Below are 23706 nucleotides of genomic sequence, written 5' to 3' on the forward strand. Positions count from 1 at the left end.
AGTAAGTTGGTTGGTAGAGTGGGGTCTGGAATCAGTGCTAGTGCCCTGTCCACTCTGCCTTACCGTCATGGCCTCCAGAATCAGCTCTGGTGATTCTTACCCGATGCCTCCCATCTCCTCAGCAGTTTCTGCAGACCCTCCTCCTGGCCCCCCGTTCCAGCCACCACTGACTCCAGACCCGATGCCCCGGGAGCCAGCCCACTCAGACCTCTTGGATGCTGCCTCCTCTTCCTCTTCTCTCTCCTGCCCACCCTGCTCCCCAGAGCCGGGGAGAGAGGCCCCAGGGCCTGAGCCTGCGGCTGCTGCTGTGGGAAGTGGCGTGAGTGGGGAAGGCAGGAGTGAGAAGGGGCGCCTCTACTGCCCCACGTGTAAGGTGACAGTGAACTCCGCCTCCCAGCTCCAGGCTCACAACACAGGTCAGTGCACCCGCCAGCTGGAGTCTAGGGGAAGGAGAGGGGTAGGGAGACGGCCCCTCAGCAGCTGTGGGAGGCTGGAGTTTCTGGGCACTTTGCTCAAGGACTTGGTAACAGAGGCGCTGTGCTTAGTGGTATTGGGTAGGTGTTTCAGGCCTTTCCACTGATGCTTGAGGGGGACATCTGGGAAGAAAAGCAAGAATCAAAGGGACACTCCAGGGATGACAGGAGACACCTCCTCCATCTTTCCTTAGGTCGGACCCAGAGGAAGGGATTGAGTTGAGAAGGGAAGTTGACCAGTTACATTGCAAGAAGGCCTTCCTTGGGGGAGGTTGGCTCAAAAATGAGAGAAGCTGGGAGGACCTTGTGCAGATGGGAAAGAGAAATCCCTCGGCTGCCAGGGATTGGATGTACTGAGCAGCCTCGAAGCTAAAGGGACAACCAAACTGACCTAGTTTGGAGGGGTCTCTGCGGCCCTTGCAGCCCCTCTTCAGTGCTGATAGGCGGTCTTTTCTTTCCACCAGGAGCAAAACACCGCTGGATGGTCGAAGGTCAGCGAGGGGCTCCCCGCAGGGGCCGGGGCCACCCAGTGCCCCGGGGAGGAGCCAGAAACAAGGCCAAGAGAGTGCCTGGGAGCCGGGGCAGCCGGCAGGGGCCCAGCCCTCCTTTTCACTGTGCTGTCTGTCAGCTCCAGGTCAATTCAGAGACCCAGCTCAAGCAGGTGGGAGAAGGGAGGCCAGGACTCGCGTTGGAGCGGGGCGAGGGAGTGGGACTAGATCCAGGGGAGAAAGAGGTAGCCTGAGGAGGTGGGCAGAGCAGGGCTAGGTGGAGGAAGCCTAGCAGGGCAAGGCTAGCTGGACGGCAGGCCTCTGGCCAGCAAAGGCCAGTCCTTACCTCCCCTTCCCAGGGCCACTCCACGTGATGTCCAGTGAGTGCACGTAGGTTGTGTGTGAACCGTTGAGTTGAGAAGGGGAGCTAGTTGAAGATAATGTGGTAGTTGGGGGTCCTTGGGCTTCCTCATCTTGTTCCCAGTTTGTCTGTCTGTCTATCCATTAGCACCTGAGCAGCAGAAGGCACAAAGACCGCCTGGCCGGGAAGCCCCCTAAGCCCTCCAGCCAGCACAGTAAGCTGCAGAAGCACGCAGCGCTGGCTGTGAGTATTCTCAAGGTATCTGTTCCCGTGCAACAGGGCTGGGACCCTGGTCAAGAGGGGGCGGGGCGGGAACTGGGAGCCAGCTGGGGAGCTGAGGCAGGAATAAAGCCACCCTACTTCCAAGGCGGTCTGGGCAGAGAAAGAGCTGGGGCTGAGTGGCTATCTTGGGATCTGCCCACAGGAATTTCCGGGGAGGTGGGCCTGCATAGGAATCTCAGGGGCAAAAGCAAGGGGTGGGTGTGCCATCTCCTAGAAACCATCTCTACCTCTACCCAGGACAGCCACCTCCCTTGGCCCGTCATGACCTCCTCCTTCTGGGCAGGAAGACAGGTGGTGGGAAAAGCCCTTTGGAATGAATGCTTGGGGGTGGGAAGGGAGGAGGATTTAGGTTTGGAATCCTAAAAGGCATGTTTATCCTGCAGCAAAAAGCCCAAGGACTGAGCCCAGGGCAGGGGGGGATTTTCTGGTGTCAGACTGTGTCCAACTCTCTCTCCTCTTTGCAGTCTAAACTGGCCTTGCAGAAGCAACTCACCAAGACACTGGCAGCCCGCTTCCTGCCCAGTCCAATCCCCACCACAGCTGCGACCATCTGTGCCCTGCCAGGGCCCCTGGCCCTCAGACCTGCCCCCACCGCAGCCACCACCCTCTTCCCGGCTCCCATCCTGGGCCCAGCTCTGTTTCGTGCCCCCGCGGGAGCCATCCGCCCTGCCACAGGGCCCATCCTCTTTGCCCCCTATTAGCCCTGAGGAGGCCGGGCCGACTTCCCAGCATCCCTCTCCCCAAGACGCCTGGGTTCCTGGGACTTTCTACAGCCCAGGGGTTCCTGACCAATCTAGGAAGAGCTGGGCTAGTTCCAAGGGCAGCTGCCCTTCACTCCATCTGGACTGGGGAACCCACTAATACCCCTTAGCCCAGGTCCACCCCCACCCTCGTTTCCCCAGCCTTCTAGGGCTAGTCCTGGGCTCCCTTCATTCCCCAGCCTGACTACAGGAAGCAAACTGAGGAATCCCAAAGATCTATGCAAAATCTTGGCCCCAGCCCCATGGTGCTCTCACTTCCCTACTCAAGACCTGTATTCACGTGGCCAAAGGCCCTAGAAATCGTAACTTCTAGATTGGGGACAAGCCTGTCACTGACCTCTACTCCCATGCTCTGGGGAGGCCCACCCCATTCACTAGATTCCCTGGAGAATGACCAGAGATAAGGGGTGAGCTCTCAAGCTGGGGTCGGTTCAATGCTGTCTGGACAAGATGACCATGGGGGGTGGGGGGAGACTGGAGGAGAAAGGGAAGCACACAGCCATGGAAGGGCCGGTGCTGAAAGCTTTTGGGGGTCTTCATCTGCTTCAAAGGGATGGGGCTAGGACAGGGGTGGTGAAGGTGATTTTCTGACTGGACCCAATTTCTACAGAGGAAGGCCTTTTATTGATTCCTCAGTTCCGGGATGGCGGACACTAGGTCTTCCTCAATGGACCCAGCTAACACTGAATCCCCGCAGGACTCCCAAATCAAGAGCTTTCCTCTCTAGCTCCTCAGCCCAGACTGATCCCCAGCACTAAATTCAGCTTTCCCTCCTCCCACCCAACACCACAGCCCTCCCTGCGGTGAGGCTGTGTTGGGATCCAGTCCGATCATTCTACAGCCCCACTTTCATTCTGTCACAGTAATGTCCAGACCTCCCTCCTACCCTCTGATCATTCTACAGCCCCACTTTGTCACAGTTAATGTCCAGACCTCCCTCCTACCCCAGTCCTGCTCCCCTCACCTCACAATATGCAATACGGGACTTTGCCAGTATACACCTGCATCTTTTTTTTAAAGCTATCTCCAATGGGAGAATAAAGGGGGAATGGGAGGGAAACTTTTTGATAACAGTTGTGGTTTTATTGTCCAGTGAATCAATAAATGAACTTTAAGCCCGAGCCTGCGTATGCCCTATTTTGACTCGCCCAGCCCTGGACCACCTATCCCTGTTCACCTCTCCTGTTCCGGAGAGAAGGGGCATGCATCGGAGGTGGCCTAGCTACAGGGGCTCACCTCTGGTAGCTGTGCCCATTAGAAGCAGCACAAAGTGGGCACAGGAAGTTGTGGGTCACAGCTCGCTTTATAGCGTGTTGAGAGTATAACCACCCTTCTGCGCCCCAACAGACCTGTCTGCGCCTGAGAAGCTGCTACTAGTTTGCCTTGTTCTGTTGAGGCATCTGAGGTAAGAAGGGCTAGAAAAGCACCTTGTCCGGCCTTCACCACGGCAGCATACTAATTTATAACAAGTAATTTATAAATAACGTCCAGCTAGTAGCTGAAAACGACCATAGGAAGGGGTGAAGGCTAGGCCTCATGGGTGTGAATTCCCCATTGGGCACTAAGGAGCCATTCTGGCAACTAGAGTAGATAGTGCACTCCTGCCCCCTGGTGGTTGTCAGAGAGCAGTGTCCCAGCCTCCAGGGCGGGTAGGCATAGCACCTTGAAGAGGGAGAGAAGCAAAGGATATAGTCAACTGGCCCGAAGCCACGGGCATTATAAAATCACAGGGCTGGAGAGGATCTAGGTCATCTAAGCAACTCCTGTTATCGTACAGATGAGAAAACTGAATCTGAGAGAAGGTAAAAGCCTTGCTGGGTCACAAAGCCAACTGGTGACAGCCCAGTCATTATTCCACTCCTCTACCAAATGAGGCCCATCTATTCTGTAAGCAGGAAGAGGAAGTGAAACAATTGGGGGGAAGAGGTCAAGTAGAAAAACCACACTTCCCATAAGGCTGGCTTCTCCCAGCCAATGTAGACAGGAGAAAGGTCAGGGTGCTGGATGAATCTGCACACATATACACCATACCTAGAAGCCCTTTCCCCTAAAGTCCAGGCTGGTGCCGTGAGTGTGTGAGTGTGAGTGTGTGTGTGTGAGTGTGAGTGTGTGTGTGAGTGTGAGTGTGTGTGTGAGTGGCAGAAGCCCAGAGGCGTGGGCCTGTGATCAGAACCGGAGCCTAGCCTGGGCACTTCTGCATGGCAGCTCTGCTTCCCACTCAGGGCAGGTGGAAGGGGCACTGACCCTCAATTAATCTAGGTTACAGTGAGGCAGGTATGAAAGCTGGGGTGGAGGAAGAGGTTGGGGGCACTAACCTAGATTATCTGTACTTCTCAGAGTTGGGAGAGAGCACAAGTTGCCTCAACCCATCTTCCAAAGCCCCAGAAGCTGGGCTGGGGCTGGGAAGGTGAAGAAGGGATGGCAGCTCTTCAGCCATCCAAGGAGCCGCTGCCCTTGTTCTTGCGGCTGAGGGGGAAGGCCGACTTGCTCTGGGGCTGGGTCATCTTGCTGGCCAGGTAGATGAAGGGCTCCAGGAGGGAGCGGCGGTCAGCCACGGATACCTCCCACAGCTTCACCTTCTCCGACTTGGCCCAATGCTGAGCCACATCTGCATCCACACGCCTCTGCTCTTGCAGGTCACACTTGTTGCCAAGGACCACAATGGTCACCTGAAGAAGAGAGAGTAGAGACTCGTGCATGTACCATGGGCTTTAGGCATGGGAGTGAGGGCTGGCCACCACCCAGGAGTCCTAAGAGAAGGAAAGTCTTACTGGCTGATGTCTCAATCTCTTCCTGTATTAGAAACCATGAAGAGAGAGAAGTAAGATAGTTTTCTCTCCTCCTTCTGTTCAAATCCTGGCCCTCCCTCCAGGAGTTCCATTACAAGCCCCGAATCACCCATGCCTGCTCGTCACTAGCAGATAGTTTGCTTTTGGCTAAATAACTGGTGAGGAAACATTCCAGAACGCCCTCAGCTTAAAGCGGGACTTGAGAGAAGAAGGGCTGCCATAATAAGAGCACAGAACCACTGTAAAGAATGACTAGGGGGCCCTGGACGGTTGGCTCAGTGGTAGAGCGTCGGCCTGGCGTGTGGGGGACCCAGGTTCGATTCCCGGCCAGGGCACATAGGAGAAGCGCCCATTTGCTTCTCTACCCTCCCCCCTTCCTCTCTGTCTCTCTCTTCCCCTCCCGCAGCCGAGGCTCCATTGGAGCAAAGATGGCCCGGGCGCTGGGGATGGCTCCTTGGCCTCTGCCCCAGGCGCTAGAGTGGCTCTGGTCGCGGCGGAGCGAGGCCCGGAGGGGCAGAGCATCGCCCCCTGGTGGGTAAAGCGTCGCCCCTGGTGGGCGTGCCGGGTGGATCCCGGTCGGGCGCATGCAGGAGTCTGACTGTCTCTCCCCGTTTCCAGCTTCAGAATAAAGAAAAAAAAAAAAAGAATGACTAGGGGAGCTTCATGTGTTACCTCAGGAACCTCTTAAGCCACAGAGAAGCCTCTTTGAGCTGCCTCAGCATGGAGCCACCTCTGTGGGTGAAGACACCCCCCAGTGACCACCATTCCCTAGCTCCTAATCCACCTCTGGGAAAATGAGTGGGAAACAGCCACACCTCGCCTCCCAAAGGCAGCCCAGGGCCCACTGTCTCACCACCGGGCCTCCATACACACCTCCTTCTTGTCCTTGGACTTGTCAATTTCCTTCTTCAGGAGCTCCACCCGCTGAAAGGACTCTCGGCTGTCAGTACTGTAGACCAGGACGTAGCCGTCAGTGCAGGAGAAGCAGTGCCGGGGCAGCTCGGCCCCATCGCGAAGCCCCCGGGTGTCATAGAAACGCACCTGCTCCCGCACCCCCCGGTCGGTCTCAATGGAGCCTACGTAGATGTCTTCCTGTGTCTCAATCATCTCAGAACCTGGGATGAAATGAGGGAAGAAACTTGTTTTTAGGGAGGAAGGAGATGGGAAGCATGAGGGACTGAGTATATCCTCGCAGCCTGACCAGGCAGGGAGGGAAAGGAACGTGCGGGCTGAGGAGCGGGGGCCGGACCACGTCTGGCAGGACCGGCATGCTTTGCGGCAATAGACTCTAATCTCATGTTCACGACATGCTAGGCACAAGTGAGACTTGGGAGCTTTTCCTCCTCATCTCCGATACTGGGCTTCCTTCCTCCTAATCACAATGTTGTAGAGCTGGAGGGCACGACAGAGACTTGACTTCAGGAGCAGATTTTAGCTTCCATGTTATCAAGTCCTACTCCCTGTTCTTCAACTTCTTCCACCATCGCCCCACTCCCGGAAACACTCACCCACTACATGGTTCCCGTACAGAAGCTGCTCCAAGATTGATGTTTTGCCCACAGATGCCTGGCCACACACGACCACCTTGCAACTCTTCCCCATGCTTAGCCTTCAGCCCTGAAGAAGAGAAGCACACTGGGTGAGGTGGGATCAAAACAGAGAGCCCAAGTTCTGAACTGCATGCGTAGCCTCCCGGATTGAGCACTGGCCCCTACTCTAGTCAGGGGGTATGCCAGGAATAATGCGCCCATGTCCACTACTGGACAGGGAGCTGTATTTTATTGATCTTTGTTATTCCCTGTACCTGGCCAGGAACTGTTGGTGCTCAGTCAGTGTCATAAAGGGGGAGGAGAGATGCTGGTTGAAATGCAACACTGGCGAGGTTCCTCTCGGTGCACAAGACTCAGAGGGCCAGTTACAGAAGGGAACTGAGGCTCAGCTTCCCCTTTCACCATAACCCCACGGAGAAATAGGCAGAAACACTATTTTGTACGAATCTGCCTTAAGCTACTCTTTCTGGTGAGCAAATAAGATTTTGCTTTCCCTTAGGACTCATCTAGACAACTATTAACTTCTTTGACTCTTGGTCAAGTTCATGGTTACGATAAAGACCATCAGACAAGAAAGGAGTGAAGAATCTAAGAAAAAATAGGCTCCGGAAAGGGGACAGTTTTTGCCGCCCTTGACTGACAGACACAGATGAGAAGGCTCAGACGCAGAAACCCCTTCTTAGAAGAGGTCCCAGAGATCTCGAGGGTATCCCCAAATACAGGCTTCCCAAAAGCAGACCCAGACTCCTCCAGAGAGCCACTCCCCAAAGGGGTTCCAAACAGAAACCTCTCCAGAGGACACTCCTGATACAGACCCTCCTACCCCGCCCAAAGGACCCCAGTGAACCACAATTAACAGATACCCCAAGAGAAACAGCCAGTGGGGCCTCCGCCACAGATTTCCCCACGAGGGGACCCCAGAGGGGACGAAAGGCGGCAAAGATCTGCCACCTAAAGCGGCCCCAACGCAGTGGCCAATCCCGGCCTTCCAACTTCGTACCTCCAGGGGCCCTCGCAGCACCCTGGCCGGGCCCCGAGGCGCGCCGGGACCGGGGAGGGGCAGTGCGGCCGCAGGGACTCGGTTCTTCCGGGTGGATCCAGGCTCTATCCGCCCCCGACCCCCAGCTTCCGTCGGACTAGACGAATTCCGGCGGCAGAAAGCGGGCGCCTTCCACCCAGCGCCCCCAGAGGCCGGCGAGGGAAATGACCGCCAGGGCCCCAGACTGGTGAGGTGCTCGACGACCCAGCACGAGATTCTTGGACGCGGGTGCCCGCCGTTCTTGTGTCTAATGGCGAAATGTTCTTTTCCTAAAGGATACTATAGTATAGTAATACTTAACTTATTCAGTAGCTTATTCATCAAGTGCATTGTGAGCACCTATTCTACGCTAGGTTCAGGACCACGGACCTAGAACAGTGGACGAATTAGATAGGATACCTGCCCATTAGAAAGTCACGGTCTAGAGGAGTTAGACATCTAACCCAAAAATTACAGTACAACATTATTACAGAGATGCTATGCGGGCACAACAGAAGGGCATTTAATTTGGGAGCAGTGGGCATTACGGAAAACTTCCTGGGGTAGGTCCTGTCTGTGTTGAGGTTTGAAGGGCTTGGGAGGAAAGGGTAGAGAAAGCATGGCAAAGAATCATGGTATTTTGGTAGGAGATGCAACAAGATTTGGTGATAAACAGGGAGTGTGGAGTGAGAAAGAGGGAGGAATTCATAATGTCTCCCATCTGTCTCATTTGATGATCAGGTGAAGGGTGGTGAATCCATTCAAATAGATAAGGAATTAGCAGAAGAGAGTCAAGTACAGCATTTGTTTTTTCTGTTGTTCAGGGATGGGGAGAGAACAACAAGTTCATTAAAAAATATATTAAGCTTTAGGGATTTGTGAAACATCCAAAAGATACCAGTAGATAGTTGGATATTCAGATCTGAACTCAGAAGAGAGGTCTAGGTTAAAGATATCAACAGAGTTGAGAGTCACTAACAAAGTTAAAGCGGTGGGTGTAGACGAGTTGACTTAGATGCAGAAAACACAAAATGGGAAAATGGTGGAAACTGCCTCCTGCATATTAGACTGTAGACTGTGAGCCACTGGCAAGGCAGGGCATGTGGTGAATCTGTACCCTCCCAACCTAGAATAGGGAGGCTAGGCACTTTGGAGACAGCTGGGTAAATGACCTCTTTTTTCCAACCCACCGAGCCTCTCTCATGTTCCCCTAGCCATGGGTGATTTGGGTTTCAGCTCCTTGGCATTCCAATGGGCAGGGACCATGCAAGCAGCCTGTGGATGAACAATGGCACGTGATTTGACAGGAGAAAGAGAATAAGGTCCCTTTTAAATTACTTTTCCTCATTATTTTAATTCCCCTTAGCTTTAAATTTTAACCTCAAATTCCCTCATTTTAACCTCAAATTCCCTCATTTTAACCTCAGAAAACTCCAATTTATATAATTCAAGTCCACAAATATTGGTTTGGGTGAGGTTAAAACTACAAAGATGAATTGGCTGTGTCCTTGCCTTCTGTGAGTTCCCAATCCAGACTGCATACAACAAGACAAGCGTGCTGAGCAGGGAGTTTATATGGCGGGTGGGAATACTGGGGACTCTGGAGCAGAGAGCCCTCACCCTGTCAGCTGCCTTATAAACTCCAGGGCAGTGTCTGGGGCGCTGTGCCACTCTTCCTAGGCCTAATGCTGAGATGGCACTCCAAGGCGGCTGACATGAAAGCATCATCATAAAAGGGTGAGCGTCATTGGGGTGATGAACCAGTTGGTGCTTGGAGATCCAGAGGGGATGAAAGGCACAGGGTGAAGACGCCCCGCGTTCCCCTGGCTTGGTTGGGCAGGGCTTCCAGGGGCCGATGAAAGCTGGGGGAACCAGGCTCAAAGTGTCTCTTCTTGTCTTTCCCAGGAGGAAGCTGTGTACACACTCCAAGTTCAGGAAGTTAGTAGGGGGCTGTTTTCCTCCAGAGTCCCAGGTCACCTGATCCCCACAGCTGAGACTTCCCTGAACCTTACAGAAGACGCTCTAGGATTGGAAGTTACTATGCCAACTAGGCTCTCAAAATACTGAGGAAAATCAAGGTCTAGAAAAGCGACACCTTCCTGCACCACTTCACGATCTACGGTAAACGTGGCGCCCCCTACGCACAGGAACCGGCCTTGGGGATCCGTCCCGTCGCGGAGACCACCGTGGACCTCCGGTGGCGGAAGGCCGCTCTGGCCCCAAACGGAGCCTCTCGTTGGTAGACGGGCCCGAGGGAGCCCCTCTGGGCACAGCGCCGCTGAGCTGCTCGATGTCCCGGCCGGAAGTGCTCTTCACCGTCGGCCTCCCACCCGGCTCTCTGGTCTCGGCGGTAAGATGGCGGCTGCCGCGGAGTGCGATGTGGTAATGGCGGCGACCGAGCTGGAGCTTCCCGACGACGAAGGAGCGAAGAGGTAACTGGGTGGCAGGGTAATGGAAGGGGCGAGCTTCAGCTCCGTGGCTCTGGATAACCCGTTCCTGCCAGGATGCAGCGCCTAGCACTAGAGGCAATGCCCCGCCCTCCACGGCACCCCCCACGCTTGAGATCCAGTGCGGATGGACCCCCTGAAGGGGCGCTCTCGGAGGTCGGCCCTTCCCTCCCGCTTCCGCCTGGCCGGGGAGCTGAGGCACCGCGTCGTTTTCCAGTAGAGAGGAAGGTCATCCCTGCGGTGGAGGCTTGGTCTCTGAGGGAATTTGAGGTCTGTTGCGGGGTGGGGGAGGCGGCACGGCGACAATGACAACTTCGTTACTGCGCCCTCGACCCCCGTCTTAACTTCTGTGCGTTATTGTCTATCAGCATTTGGCATCTCTAAAGCCAGTGCTCTCTTCACCCTTTTCTTTCTTAATGATACCCCAGCGAGCACTAGTCTGGGTCGGAGGTGACTGTGTGTCTTCATTACTGACCTGGTCTTCTCCCCCCCCCCCCCGGTTACCCCAGAAATCGAAAATGATACAGAAAAGGAGGAGGAGTCAGGGGTTTGTTGCATACTCCACATGTCAAAATGCTCTTCCTCCGCCCACCGTCCCGAGTAATAACCTCGTTCTTCCTACTCTGGTTCCTTCTTAAGCAGCAAGGGAGAGGGCAGCTGCTTGGGCGCCATTGACACTGCTGGGCAGCTGCAGGGGCTCCAGATTGCCAGTCCAGACCAGCAAAGGGAGCTGCTGAGTGAGTGTTTTTCGAGAACACTCTGGATTCTGGCTACAGCTGAGGCAGGTTGTTGGAAGTGGGGTAGGAACACAGTGATGGGTTGTTTTACTCGTCCTAATCCTGAAGCAAAATTAACGAAAAGGTTCTGGAAGCTTGGAACCCTTATCAGCTGCAGATTACTTGATCACGATTCTCTCAGTCTTCTCCTGACGTATTTCATACTTTTATATCAAGCCCGTTATATCTTCAGTCTGGGTGATTTGAATTGGTAGTGTAGAATTAGTGCATGAGATCTGAAATCAGGATTCTTGAGATTTTTTTTTTCCCCTGTCTAAATTAGAAACCTGACAGGTATTTGGTGAGGCAGAATGAATAGTTAAAGAGCATAAGGGTAGGTTACTGCAACCTGTGTTCAGAGTTCCTGACCTGTTAGGAACTGAGAGACTTGACAGAGTATAGTAGGTCCCTGGGATATTAGAGAAGTCAGCACACCAGAGGAGTCTCTCCTTTCGGCGACAAAAGGGCACCAGAATATTAACGGCAATTGGACCTCAGTTCAACAGCATCCGTACTTGAGTTCTGGCTAAGAAAGAATTCAGAGCCAAGACTCAAATACAAGTAAAATGTACTTAGAAAGTCACAGAGGTAGAAGGAAGTGAGCCAGCTGAGCTATATGAGCTCAGGAAACAAGTAACAGAGGCAAAAGAAGGGACCCTGGAGCTTAGCAGAGAGGCAAGGAAAACCACCTGGGGGAACTGGAGGGGAAAGGTGAGGGTGCCCCATGGCGACAGCCACTCTGGGCCCTCTGTCTTAAGGATATCTATCTGGAGGTCTCGGGGGAGGGTCCCAATAGAGTATACTTTCCGAGTGTGTCCTTTCAGGGTCTTGGTCTTCACTGATACCAGTGCCAGGGCGGGGGGTCATTAGTCAGTGCAACTGGTCCTAATGTCAGGTATGGCATTGTTTATCTGGTTTTGCTGCTTTTCTGGGCCTGGAGCTGAAACACAGCTGAGGCCTAGAAGTATATATTTATATTTGACACAGGTCAGAACCTCACTGTCCTGGGGCTGTTCCTTCTGCCTCTAAGGGGGTCTAACCAGAATGACTAACAATTTGCCAGGAAAGGAAAGGTCAGGGGAGGGTCAGAGTCAGGAGACCAGATCAGCTAGGGGAAGAAAGGTTGCTCTGGGGGCGATGGGGGTGAGGTCCTTGTTTTCCCGTTTCCTACCTGGTGGCCTTCTGTACTGGCTCATGGTCCTTGCTCTGCTCATGTCTGTCTGAACTGCCTACCACACTTAGTTTTGAGTGTTCATATCAGGCCTAGTTCTTTCCAGGTATTTAGAATTAAGCATGGTCAGCATCAATGCAGAACTAACTGCAAAATGGGAAATAAAACTACCCCCAACACAGAGCTCACATTAATTGTAAGGAATAACTTTATGTGAGAAGAGTTCCTGGTTCTTTGGCTCTAAATAAGATCTTGGGCTATATGCAATTTTTTTGTGTGTGTGTATTTTTCTGAAGCTGGAAACGGGGAGAGACAAACTCCAGCATGCGCCCGACCGGATCCACCCAGCACGCCCACCAGGGGGCGATGTTCTGCCCCTCCGGGGCGTCGCTCTGTTGCGACCAGAGCCACTCCAGCGCCTGGGGCAGAGGCCAAGGAGCCATCCCCAGTGCCCGGGCCATCTTTGCTCCAATGGAGCCTCGGCTGCGGGAGGGGAAGAGAGAGACAGAGAGGAAGGAGAGAGGGAGGGGTGGAGAAGCAGATGGGCACTTCTCCTGTGTACCCTGGCCGGGAATCGAACCCGGGACTTCTGCACGCCAGGCCGACGCTCTACCACTGAGCCAACCAGCCAGGGCTGGGCTGTGTGCAATTTAAACTCATACTACTGCCTGACCAGGTGGTGGCTCAGGGGATAAAGCATCGGACTGGGATGCAGAAGACCCAGGTTCAAGACCCCGAGGTCACCAGCTTGAGCGTGGGCTCATCGGGTTTGAGCAAAAAAGCTCACCAGCTTGGACCCAAGGTCACTGGCTTGAGCAAGGGGTTACTGGGTCTGCTGAAGGCCCACGGTCAAGGCACATATGAGAAATCAATCAAAGAACAACTAAGGTGTTGCAACAAAAAACTGATGATTGATGCTTGTCATCTCTCTCCGTTCCTGTCTGTCCCTATCTATCCCTCTCTCTGACTCTCTCTGTTTCTGTAAAAGAAATTAAAAAAATAAAAATATGTAAACTCATTCTACTTAGTGTAAACATCTGATATAGGGACTGTACCTAATGTGGGTTCCTCTTCAAATCCCCATATCTAGAGTAAATCCTTTTCCGTGAAAAAATAAATAATAATAATAATAAAATAAAATAATAGAGACTTAGGTCATATTCTGTCATAAAATTATTCTATCATAAAATTATTGTGAATGAGCCTGAAGATAATAAGAAACATGCAACTGGCTGTGCTATAATGTGACTACATTATCCAGAAACGTGGTGTTTGGTAGCAGCACAACAAAATAAGGGCGGATGTTGACTTGTGTTAACTGCCTTATTTCTTTTTTTTTATTTTATTTTATTTTATTTATTCATTTTAGAAAGGAGAGAGAGAGAGAGAGAGAGAGAGAGAGTAGAGAGAGAAGGGGGAGGAGCGGAAGCATCAACTCCCATATGTGCCTTGACCAGGCAAGCCCAGAGTTTTGAACCGGCAACCTCAGCATTTCCAGGTCGACGCTTTATCCACTGTGCCACCACAGGTCAGGCACTGCCTTATTTCTTGAAATTTAAGATGTCATTGTTTGTGAACACACAATACAATGTACAGATGATGTGTTATAGAATTGTACACCTGAAACATAATTTTAGAAACCAGTGTCGCCCCAGTAAACTCAATAAAAAATTTTTAAAGGGTGTCATTGGTTGTAAAATGCACAATTGTTTCAACTACCACTAAAAAAAACAACTATAGGCCCTGGCCGGTTGGCTCAGTGGTAGAGCGTCGGCCTGGCGTGCGGGGGACCCGGTTTCGATTCCCGGCCAGGGCACATAGGAGAAGCGCCCATTTGCTTCTCCACCCCTCCCCCTCTCCTTCCTCTCTGTCTCTCTCTTCCCCTCCCGCAGCCAAGGCTCCATTGGAGCAAAGATGGCCCGGGCGCTGGGGATGGCTCCTTGGCCTCTGCCCCAGGCACTAGAGTGGCTCTGGTCGCGGCAGAGCAACGCCCCGAGGGGCAGAGCATCACCCCCTGGTGGGCAGAGCGTTGCCCCTGGTGGGCATGCCGGGCGGATCCCAGTCGGGCGCAGGCGGAAGTCTGTCTGACTGTCTCTCCCGGTTTCCAGCTTCAGAAAAATACAAAAAACAACAACTATAAATTTAACTATGAAAAATGCATTCTTAGCAAATAGACGTATGTTGTACATATATATTCAGGGAGGGACAAAAGTAGGTTTACAGTTTGGAAAATAATACAATAGTTAATAAATAATCTCAGGAATAAATTGTTTTATGTACTCATAACTAAACATACTTTTGCCCCACCTTGTATAGATTTCTCATGAACATAATAGGACAGATGTTGATTGGATACCACTTAGTTGAACAAATCAAAAAGAAAATATAGTGAAATAAACAGAATTACAATTTGACTTTCTGTCATCCTTAGGAAGGTAAACATTGGGGTCTGTTAGTAAGAAAAAGCCTGTTTATGAATGGTTTTCCAATGCCAGAAATGGAGTGGGGAAGTTAGAAGTCTTGGAGTAAAGGTTGGAATCCTTTGCGGCCATAGGCAGGGACAGGGATAAGAACATCTCTTCCTGGAAATGCTGAGGTCACCGGTTCAAAACCCTGGGCTTGCCTGGTTAAGGCACATATGGGAGTTGATGCTTCCAGCTCCTCCCTTCTTCTCTCTCTCTGTCTCTCTCTCTGTCTCTCTCTCCCTCTCTCTCTCCTCTCTAAAATGAATAAAAAAAAAAAAATTAAAAAAAAAAAAAAGAACATCTCTTATAAGTGCCCTTTACTATCTGGATTAGTTTGTCATTTGGCTAAGTTCTCTTCTCTGGTTACAGCCCTACTACCAGTTCAACTGGTGACGTGAGAGTTGATGGGTCTCTTGGGTTATTTTTGTGAAGTCCAGCAAAGAGTCCTTCCTTGCATCTTGGCTTAGGCACATGCTGCTGCTGCTAAATTGTTATAGTCCCACAGGGACAAGACCAGAGGAGCTTTCAAGACAATGAACCTCATGGTTACAGCATTTAGCTTTAGTGTCTCTAGAGAGAAAAGAAATGGATTTTTTTGCCTGTCACTCTTAAAGTATTTTCCCCCATAGTAGCTGAACAGCTAAAATAAAAGATGTTATTAGTTGGCACTCCAAAATAGGTCAGCATTCTGTACATGAAGATTACTGTATTCCCCATGTATAAGACGCAGCCCCCCCCATTTGGGGTCTAAAAACTGGGTGCATCGTCTTACGCAGTGGTTGTAGTTTTTTTACTTGCATTTCCCGCTTTTTCACGCTTGTTTTTTTTTTAAATTTATTTTTATTTATTCATTTTAAAGAAGAGAGACAGAGAAAGAGAGAAGGGGGGAGGAGCAGGAAGCATCAACTCCCATATGTGCCTTGACCGGGCAAGCCCAGGGTTTTGAACCAGCGACCTCAGCATTCCAGGTTGACGCTTGATCCACTGCACCACCACAGGTCAGGCCTCGCACTTGTTTTTGCACTCATTATTGAAGATAGTGATTTGTCATCAGACACAAATGAGGACAAGCTAATACCGTGATGGTGAGCCTTTTTATTAAAACCACCCACTTTTGCAGTGCTAGTCAATCTGGTCCCGAGCTGGAGCTAATGGATGGGAGTTTTGACAGGGATGAGGAGTTGTATGAATTTTATGATGAATAAAACTTGAGTTCAATAACTTTATGTAATACTTTTTTTTTTTTATTTCAAATTTCGGGCCCCAAAATTAAGGTGCGTCTTATATATGGGGAAATACGGTATTTATTTTTCTTTGTCCACCAGAACAGATAAAGCAACTTGGAAGCCTGAGGGCTAAATTTCATGGGTTTGACATTTCAACTGATTTAAAACCTTTACATTTCTAGGAAGTTGCTGATTTAAAACCTTACATTTCTGGGAAGTTGCTGATTGCTTTACCTAATTTATGAATGCCTGCTGTTTTTTGTGTTTTTTTTAAAGTGAGAGCAGGAAGCAAACAGACAGACTCCCACATGCACCCCAAGGAGGATCCACCTGGCAAGCCCCCTATGGAGTAATGCTCTGCCCATCTAGGGTCGCTGCTCTGTTGCTTGGCAACTGAGCCATTTTAGCGCCTGCGGTGAGGTCATGATACCATCCTCAGCGCCCAAGACCAACTTGCTTGAACCATTCAAGCCATGGCTGAGGGAGAGGAAGAGAGGGGAGGGAGAGGGGTGGAAAAGCAGATGGTTGCTTCTCCTGTGTGCCCTGACTGGAAATTGAACCCAGGACTTCCACATGCCAGGCCAACACTCTACTGCTGAGCCAACCCACCAGGGCCATGAATACCTGCCTTGATTAAAGGCTCTGGTCATGTTTCTTGGGCTGGGGAACAGCTTGTTCTCCAAATGTCTTTATTATGGTAAAATCGAAGGATTTCAAGTTGTTCATTAATAGAAGAGACACTTCTGTGTCTCAACATGTACCTGGCATGACTAGACAAAGAGGTTTAAGAAAAACCATAGACTGAGGAACAAGGACATCCTTACCTGATTCTGTGAGCTGATAATCTTAACTCCTCTGTATCTGCTTTCCTTATGGACACAAGCAAGAGCAATTCTTTTTAGGCCCTTAGTGCCTAGGTATTCCTAGGTATTGTCAAGTCTGTGGATTTGCCTTTTATTTGTCTGTCCATGTTGTTGATGGGACGTACAGAACCCTGAATCCATATCCCAGGGTTTGATCTAACTGCTATTTACTGTGGCTTTTGGGGACATTTTGGAGTTCAGAATCTTCAGTGAAGAGTTTGTGGCGGTGTCTTCCCCCGCTCTTCTTCCTCACCCTGTTTTCAGTTCTTAGGAATTTGTCCCCTTAAACTTTCTCTTGAAGTTCCAGGGCAGACAGCTAGACATTTCAGTAAGCCTGTGAATTGAATGGGAATTTATCTTTGACCTTGAACCCAATCAGTCAGAAACACTGTTCTCAGCTTTCATTTTTATTTTGGAGTCAGAGATGAAGAAATGGGAAATGGGACAGATGGGTCATGGTTAAGGAAGGGGTAAACCTAGGAATACAGAATCCTGAATATCAGCAAATTAATTGAACCCTGATATTAACAAGTGACAAAATTGTTAAATAATCATAACCAGAAGGAAGGGTCTCTCTGTTCCTTGCTACTGTACTTTGGATTCACATATTAACTAGAGCCAGGTAAATTGTGCTATTTTAATATAATGTTGGGCCAGTGAGTGGCAGTTGCTCTAGTGTCTAGTCTGCGCCCAACGACCAGAACTCTGATTGGTTAAAGCCTAGCTGTATTTTACATTCCAGCCAATCAGGAATTAGATTAGTCATTGAAGCTAATATTTTTAAAATTTTAAAAAGCTGACTGAGTACTGGGCACTTGCCTTTGCTTTCTTTTTCTAGGACTTTAGAAGATTGGAGAACAATGGTCAGCGGCTGCCTAGGTGCCTTGTGGTCTGATGCAGAGTCCCTCTGAGAGCCCATTTCTCCCTTACTCCACTAATGTTTGGTCCCCTTTCTCCAGTGCTGAGTGATGTGGAAGTTACTTAGAGGTCGTTCCAGGTATTCTTTTAAACTGTCTGAATTTCAGCAGTAAGGGCAAGAATCAGAGTGTATGTTATCCCAGTAGTCTATTCATTTTATTGGACTGACAATTTTTTCTCCCCTAACCAGATCAAAATGGCAGTTCCTGCGTTTTATTCCACCATTGGCAGGGGTATGAGTGGTTTGAGAATGGTAATAGGAGGAGGAATATTTGACTTTTAAGTCTGATTATGAAACCTAATGTTCTTTTGGTATATAACAATGTTTGTGTGGGGAGGCCAGACTGATAAGCAAAGTGTTAACTGTCTCTTCTGATTCTAATATTAAATTGGGGGGGGGGGGAGGCAGGCAGGACCCTCTTTTATTCTTGGAGTTTCTGTCCTGAGAGTTCTTAGACAGTTTTGCTCTGAGATAGTCGACCACCTGTTAAAGTAAGGAACCTAGAGAACTTTAGAGGCAAAATACTAGTTGACAATCCAGATTCCTCACATTGGTTCCCTCCACTCTCAAAAAAGACGAAAGCAGCTTTTTTTCTTAGGGCCTCAGTTATGGGTGATAGTGTCTCCATGAAGGTGGGAGATGTCACAGAATGGGAAACCAAGGAATAGGAAATGGTGGGTTTTCAGGTATGTTATGAAAACAAACCTTTGACTCATTCTGAAAGCTGATGACCTGTGTCCTCAGAGTGGCTTCGGGGAAGATTGTTTCTCAGAAGCACCTTAAGGTCCCCCGTCCTTTCCCCAGAGCTAATTGAAGTTAGATATGTGCCACAGGTTGTAACACCTCCCACCTAAGGAACTAGCATAACTCACAGTTGAAGCAGCTATTTTTGTGAGAATATCCTTCTGCCTGCACTGATGGGATTTCTGTCCAGACTGATTGGTTGCTCGCTCCCCCATTGAATGAGACAGGGCCAACTCCATCATGTTGCCTAGCGTCTGTGCTTCCCTATGTGAGCAGTAGAGAGTGCTGCTGCCTTGTATAGACTGTGTCTGTGACTCACTTGGTGCCTCTGGTCCCTCTGGTCCTGTCTCTCTTGAGGCTTCCACCTGAATATCTAAACAGAATGGTTTAAACTGCTATGTTTAGAAGTTTTGTTCATCTTTCCTCTTTGTGGGGGACAGGTAGGAGAGGTATTTTAAAGTGAAAACAGAATCTGTTTATATAGAAAATTGGGTAAAGAAAACTGGGTAGCCCATCTTGACCAACATTTGGCAATTGGAGGAGCCCACCCTCTGTTTTCTCTGAACCATTATGAAGCCTTTATTTGCACCCAGTATGCAGTACCTTGAAGTTAGCATGTTCTCAATCTGTGGAATTATTCTAAATCATATGTGGCTTCCACTTATCTTTGTGAAACTCAGATTGTCAAATCACTCCTAGATTAGTTGGAAGATAAAAAAGAATAGATGTTTTTTGTAAGATAGAATCAAAGGTAGGCTCTTGGGCTCCTTTTTACTCTCTCATGAGGGTCAGAGAGAGTACAACATGAAACAGGCCCTGTGACATGCCTTTGGGGACAAGAGGTCTCAAGCTGTGGGAAGGAGGAAGGAATTTCTACTCTGACACTGGCCAAGAGCCCATGAATTCTGAAGGGTGGAGGACATTTCTAGATCAGTGGGCAACTATGTAGTAAATCTGACTGAATAAAAGAAATGGGTGCAACAATCATAGAGTAAGGGTGACATTTTATAAGTAGTAAATATAGCAGGATTGCATAAAGGATACTTGTCTCACTGGCAGTATAAAGTATTGTTGTTAATAGCCTGAGTGTAAGAAAAGGAAAGAATCTTTTTCTAAGGTTCTTCTGCCAATAAAATAGTTTCCAAAATCAAAGGCCCCTAAACACTCCTCTGTGCTAACAAAAGAAATCATTTTGTCTTGAGTTGTAATTTCAGCAAAGCTAGATTCTTCTAAAGAAAAAGAAAAAACAATATTCAAGCTGCTGCATCTGTTTTGATTTAAACTATTAATACCATTGGAAGGGCTGAACTTTATTAAAAATACATTATTCTAGCTAAATACTTTAAATAAAGGCAATGTGGAGTGTTTTTGTCATACTAAAATCTAATCAGCATCTCCTAGGTTAAGAATGTTGCAGAATCATGAAACCATGCTGGTCTGTATTTTTCATGCACTGAGGTAGAATATATCTTAAAATTATAATGTACAAATGATGAAGCATTTCATCTCTTTTAATAATCTACCAATGTGTGGTATGTAAGTGAACCCAGCTAGATTGAGAATATGGTATTTTAAAAACTACCCAGTGAATTTTGCATTAGTGAAAGCTGATTTCTGAATACCACTTTAGTTACTAAAAGATAGACTAGTTGGTCTAAGGCAAAGATCTTCCTCAAGTGTACAACTTACAAATTATTTAGAGAGAAAATAGAAATTTTTATAGAGCATCTAATTTGGGGCACATTGCAGTGTCAACTAGGGTGTTTTAATGTGTTTTTAATTTAGCTGAGCTGTGCAAAGTTGGCTGGTGATCATAAGCCCAAGCTGTCTGTTTGATCACATAACGCTGAGCCCTGCTAAGACCTGTATGATACCAAATAATTCCCTTGGCAGTGTTTGTTGGAGTAATTAGCATCTGCGATGAATGAGTGGCCAATTAGGAGAGAAAGAATGTACCTACATGATCAGAGGATATGCAAGCACATAGTGTAGAAGAGCAGGTTTTAAGAGCTGAAGTTTTCCAATTGATGAGATTATTTATTTTTTAAATCATTTTAGAGAGTAGAGTGAGAGAAGTGGGGAGGAGCAGGAAGCATCATCAACTCCCATATGTGCCTTGACCAGGCAAGCACAGGGTTTCAAACCAGTGACCTCAATGATCCAGGATGACGCTTTATTCTCTGCACCACCACAGGCCAGATGATGAGGTTGTTTTTGAAAAATAAAGAAATATATATTGGGATGTATTCTCCTTACCTATGTCTGTCTGAGGGAAGGCTGGCCCCAGCCTTCTGGCAATGATTCTATTGTGGGAGACGATCCATCATCCATCCAGAGAGAACAGAGTTTCGAAGTTGCCAGCTATTAAAGTGAAAAGACGGGTTTGCTGGAAGTAGTTATTTCTAGCATCTCTTAGAAAATCAGAAAGATGAAGTTTATTTTGCTTAGAGTTGAGGAACTGGTTAAATTCATTTTAATCTAAAAACCTTGAAACTACCAGGATGTGGAGGGGAAAACATAGGACTCTAGAAGTTAGAAACCAGTGCAGCCACCTTGAGTGCCTGAGTTACTCTTCCTTTGTTGGAGGACGTGCAATATTATCACCATAACTACTTCATAAGCCCATTTCAAAGGTCTTCATTGGAAATTCTGTGAAAATCTGACAAGGTACTGGAGATAGAGTGTAGCTGTTAGTAGTGCCATCAGGTCAGTTATGACCAAGTCTATAGTTTGCTGTGGTATTATGTTTCTGGGTTTAGTCTGAATTCTATTTTGTGGCTGAAGATGATAACCTGTAGTTTAGTTAGTCCCTTTTGGAATCCTTTCCTTTTTTAAGATGGTCTTGGTGAATGCAGTTAATCCTAATTCTTCCTTTCTCAGCACTGATGTGTTTTAGTAACGTGTTGTACCTCACTTGCTTATCAAATGAGTTGACCTTAGCAGTGAGAGGAATGACAGATGCCATCATCAGATTGCCCTCGGTTCCAGTGTTAACCAGCTCTTCTCCTTCTTTTCCAGTCCCACGCCTTTGACATCTCATCCTTCAGTCCCTTTGCTATAAGGGCAACTTGAACAAGCTTCAGACCTTTCTCAGACTCCCAGGGCAGGACTTGAATGGATTTGACCCTCGAATTGTTCCTGATGCAGCCTTTTTCAGTTCTTGCTGCTGCCATGCTGGATTCCAAAGATCCACTCTTTCCTCGGCTGGTCTCGCAGGGTCAGGCCCATTGGTTAAAGCTTGTCATGTATTTGGTGGGGAGGTTCAAAATGGAGGAGGGACTCCTCTTTGGGTGTTGGACCTGGGGGCAAAAAATAAGCATTCAGTCTAAAAGCACCAAGTGCCCATTGTTTAGGCAGCTGTTAACCACCATGTTTCTATGAAAATAAGTCCTTTTCATGAGGCAGTTGTGTGGGAATAGCTAATTCTGGCCTGATGCTCTGTAATGTGAGGTTAAAATCATGGTAACTTGTCACAACACAATTCTTGTTCTTTCTGCTGTGGGCTGACTCTACATTACTCGCTTTGTTTGCTCTAGAATGGAATCTACTCACCATTTACTAAACTGAAATGCATTTCTTGGGGGTGGCAAAGTCCAGTTCACTAGGTCTTGTATCTTAAAGGAGCCCTGCTCTCTCTACGACTAATTGTTAGTATGCAATTTAGCTCATTTAAATCCAGATTGCAGTTCTGGAGTTGGATTTTATGCATTGGGCTATTTTGTTTCTTAGTTTAAAGAAATTCATGTTCATTGCACACCTGTTGTTCCTAGCAGTACAGATTAATTTTTAAAGTCTTAGGCGATAGTTAGAGGTGAGCATTAGAGAGAATGCATAGTGTGGTACAAAGTGCAAAACTTTGAAATCTGACAGTTATGGATTAACAACCCATTTTTTACCTCTAAGCCTTAATATCTTTGAAAAATGGGGAAAAGGAAACTCATGTAATAAGATAATGTATGAAGTTCCCGGCCTGAATGATTATTACTATTCTTCCATAGAAATCTTTTTTTTTTAATTAATTTATTGATTTGAGACAGACAGAAACATCAATCTGTTCCTGTTTGTGTTCTGACCAGGTATCGAACCTGCAACCTTGTGTATTGGGACCACACTCTAACCAACCAAGCTGTCTGACACAGAAGTCGATCTGACACAGGGCACATAGAAATCATTCTTTGCATTTTTACTAGAAGCCAGAGCTGAACTCACTCCGCCTCCATGGGATTAGTGTTTCACAAAAGAAAGGACACTTTGTATTAGTGCTACAGGTTGTTTCACCTTTGACTAATAACCTTTATACTGCTGATACATCTATCTGAGTGCTTAGACGCTTTTGGTTTTCCTCGAGGTGTGTTCTTAGCCATTAGCCAGCTGAAGAGATAGCTAGACCTTCTTGGGTGCCATTTGGGCCTGATGTTTCCTTTGAATTTACTACTCCACTTCTTCATAGGAATTGGACTCAACTTCTGAAAGCCAATGTTGGGGAAGCCCTTTCTTCAACTTTCTGGCATGTCTACTCTGAAAGGATAGGCTCCTTATATATAGTTTTTATGTAGTGCCTTGGTTCACTGAGAGTTATAGGATGGTGTAGAAATGGTTCTTGTCATTGGTCCCATAAATCTTGCAGTTAGGGAATCCTTGAGGACTTTCGATAGTAGATGGCCTCTCTTTATACATCGTGACAGTTGGTATAAAAAATACTCAGGTATCTATCCATCACAATTCAAATCTTCCCGCAGTTATAGAGCTTTCCCATTTTCCTTCTCCTTCTAGCAGTCTTTTCATGTTAGTAGGTCTTACCAGGACAGTCATGGAGAAGAATGGGACGGGAGATCACCTCAATAAAAGTAGGGCAGCTTTGCCAGTTTGTAGTGTAAAATGCATACGTAAATAAATCACAAATGTCCCCAGTGCCAATATCCATAGAATCAAGCTGTAAACTCCCATACCGTTACCAAGATTAAGAACTACGTACATTTGTCCTCACTACAGGCAGCCCTTGAATTCAGTTTGTGTTTGTACGTGTGGAGGACAGGAAAAAAACCCAAAGACTCTTCCTAGTAACAAAAACACTTAAACATTTAGTGATGTTTGCCGTAATCATTTTGACGAAGAGTTATCATTACTCATGGTGGTCAGTAGAATGATTTTGAGTATCTTGGATAGAGATTACTAGTTTGCTGGTCCTTAAAACATTGTTGGTCATGGCTGATTTCGTTTTTGTTCCTTGGTCAGGTATAGTTCCCAATGATGAAATATTGTTTCTTTTGGAAAGAACAGTTTGTCTCATGGCACAGTTTTAAAAAAAATGTATCTTGGGTTAGGGCAGAAATTCTGATATTACCAAACCAGTGGTTATACAAGGTACTACAG

The 23706-nt window shown here is 48.1% G+C and overlaps 3 protein-coding genes across 14 annotated transcripts in view; 2 read left to right on the forward strand and 1 right to left on the reverse strand.

Annotated features, from left to right (window-relative positions):
* ZNF385C (zinc finger protein 385C) overlaps positions 1 to 4082 on the forward strand; it is a 57874-nt gene extending 53792 nt beyond the window's left edge. For 5 of the 10 annotated variants that reach the window (XM_066263622.1, XM_066263614.1, XM_066263616.1 and 2 more), the window contains 4 exons: positions 123 to 416; positions 938 to 1134; positions 1470 to 1580; positions 2069 to 4082. In XM_066263622.1, the coding sequence (XP_066119719.1) occupies positions 123 to 416; positions 938 to 1134; positions 1470 to 1580; positions 2069 to 2305 (839 nt within the window). In that variant the 3' untranslated portion in view covers positions 2306 to 4082. The remainder of the gene's footprint in view (positions 1 to 122; positions 417 to 937; positions 1135 to 1469; positions 1581 to 2068) is intronic. The other 5 variants (XM_066263615.1, XM_066263617.1, XM_066263618.1 and 2 more) reach the window with 4 other exon arrangements.
* On the reverse strand, positions 3518 to 7852 carry NKIRAS2 (NFKB inhibitor interacting Ras like 2). Of its 2 annotated transcripts, none has more exons than XM_066263625.1 (4): positions 7705 to 7852; positions 6663 to 6771; positions 6028 to 6269; positions 3518 to 5034 (listed from the first exon to the last, which is right to left on the reverse strand). In XM_066263625.1, exons 2-4 carry the CDS (start codon positions 6754 to 6756, stop codon positions 4795 to 4797), a joined length of 576 nt encoding a protein of 191 aa, XP_066119722.1. In that variant the 5' UTR covers positions 6757 to 6771; positions 7705 to 7852; the 3' UTR covers positions 3518 to 4794. The 2 variants fall into 2 exon arrangements, with proteins under 2 accessions (XP_066119722.1, XP_066119723.1); XM_066263626.1 differs by lacking the exon at positions 7705 to 7852 and adding an exon at positions 7568 to 7695.
* A 1912-nt stretch (positions 7853 to 9764) lies between these two features.
* The window catches only part of DNAJC7 (DnaJ heat shock protein family (Hsp40) member C7), a 34322-nt gene continuing 20380 nt past the window's right edge, over positions 9765 to 23706 (forward strand). The window contains exons 1-2 of one of the 2 annotated variants that reach the window (XM_066263628.1): positions 9765 to 10154; positions 17509 to 17667. In XM_066263628.1, the coding sequence (XP_066119725.1) occupies positions 17639 to 17667 (29 nt within the window). In that variant the 5' untranslated portion in view covers positions 9765 to 10154; positions 17509 to 17638. The remainder of the gene's footprint in view (positions 10155 to 17508; positions 17668 to 23706) is intronic. The other variant, XM_066263627.1, reaches the window with a different exon arrangement.

The sequence above is a fragment of the Saccopteryx bilineata genome, chromosome 2 (assembly GCF_036850765.1).
Source record: "Saccopteryx bilineata isolate mSacBil1 chromosome 2, mSacBil1_pri_phased_curated, whole genome shotgun sequence".
Lineage (NCBI taxonomy): Eukaryota > Metazoa > Chordata > Mammalia > Chiroptera > Emballonuridae > Saccopteryx > Saccopteryx bilineata.

What these genes read in the sequence shown, in the direction of transcription:
- NKIRAS2 (XM_066263625.1), bottom strand. Translation starts at nt 6,756, where the DNA reads ATGGGGAAGAGTTGCAAGGTGGTCGTGTGTGGCCAGGCATCTGTGGGC. An exon ending in GTACGGGAACCATGTAGTGG is followed by an intron (nt 6,270 to 6,662) that starts GTGAGTGTTTCC and finishes ATTTCATCCCAG; the next exon opens with GTTCTGAGATGATTGAGACA. An exon ending in AGTCCAAGGACAAGAAGGAG is followed by an intron (nt 5,035 to 6,027) that starts GTGTGTATGGAG and finishes TCTCTTCTTCAG; the next exon opens with GTGACCATTGTGGTCCTTGG.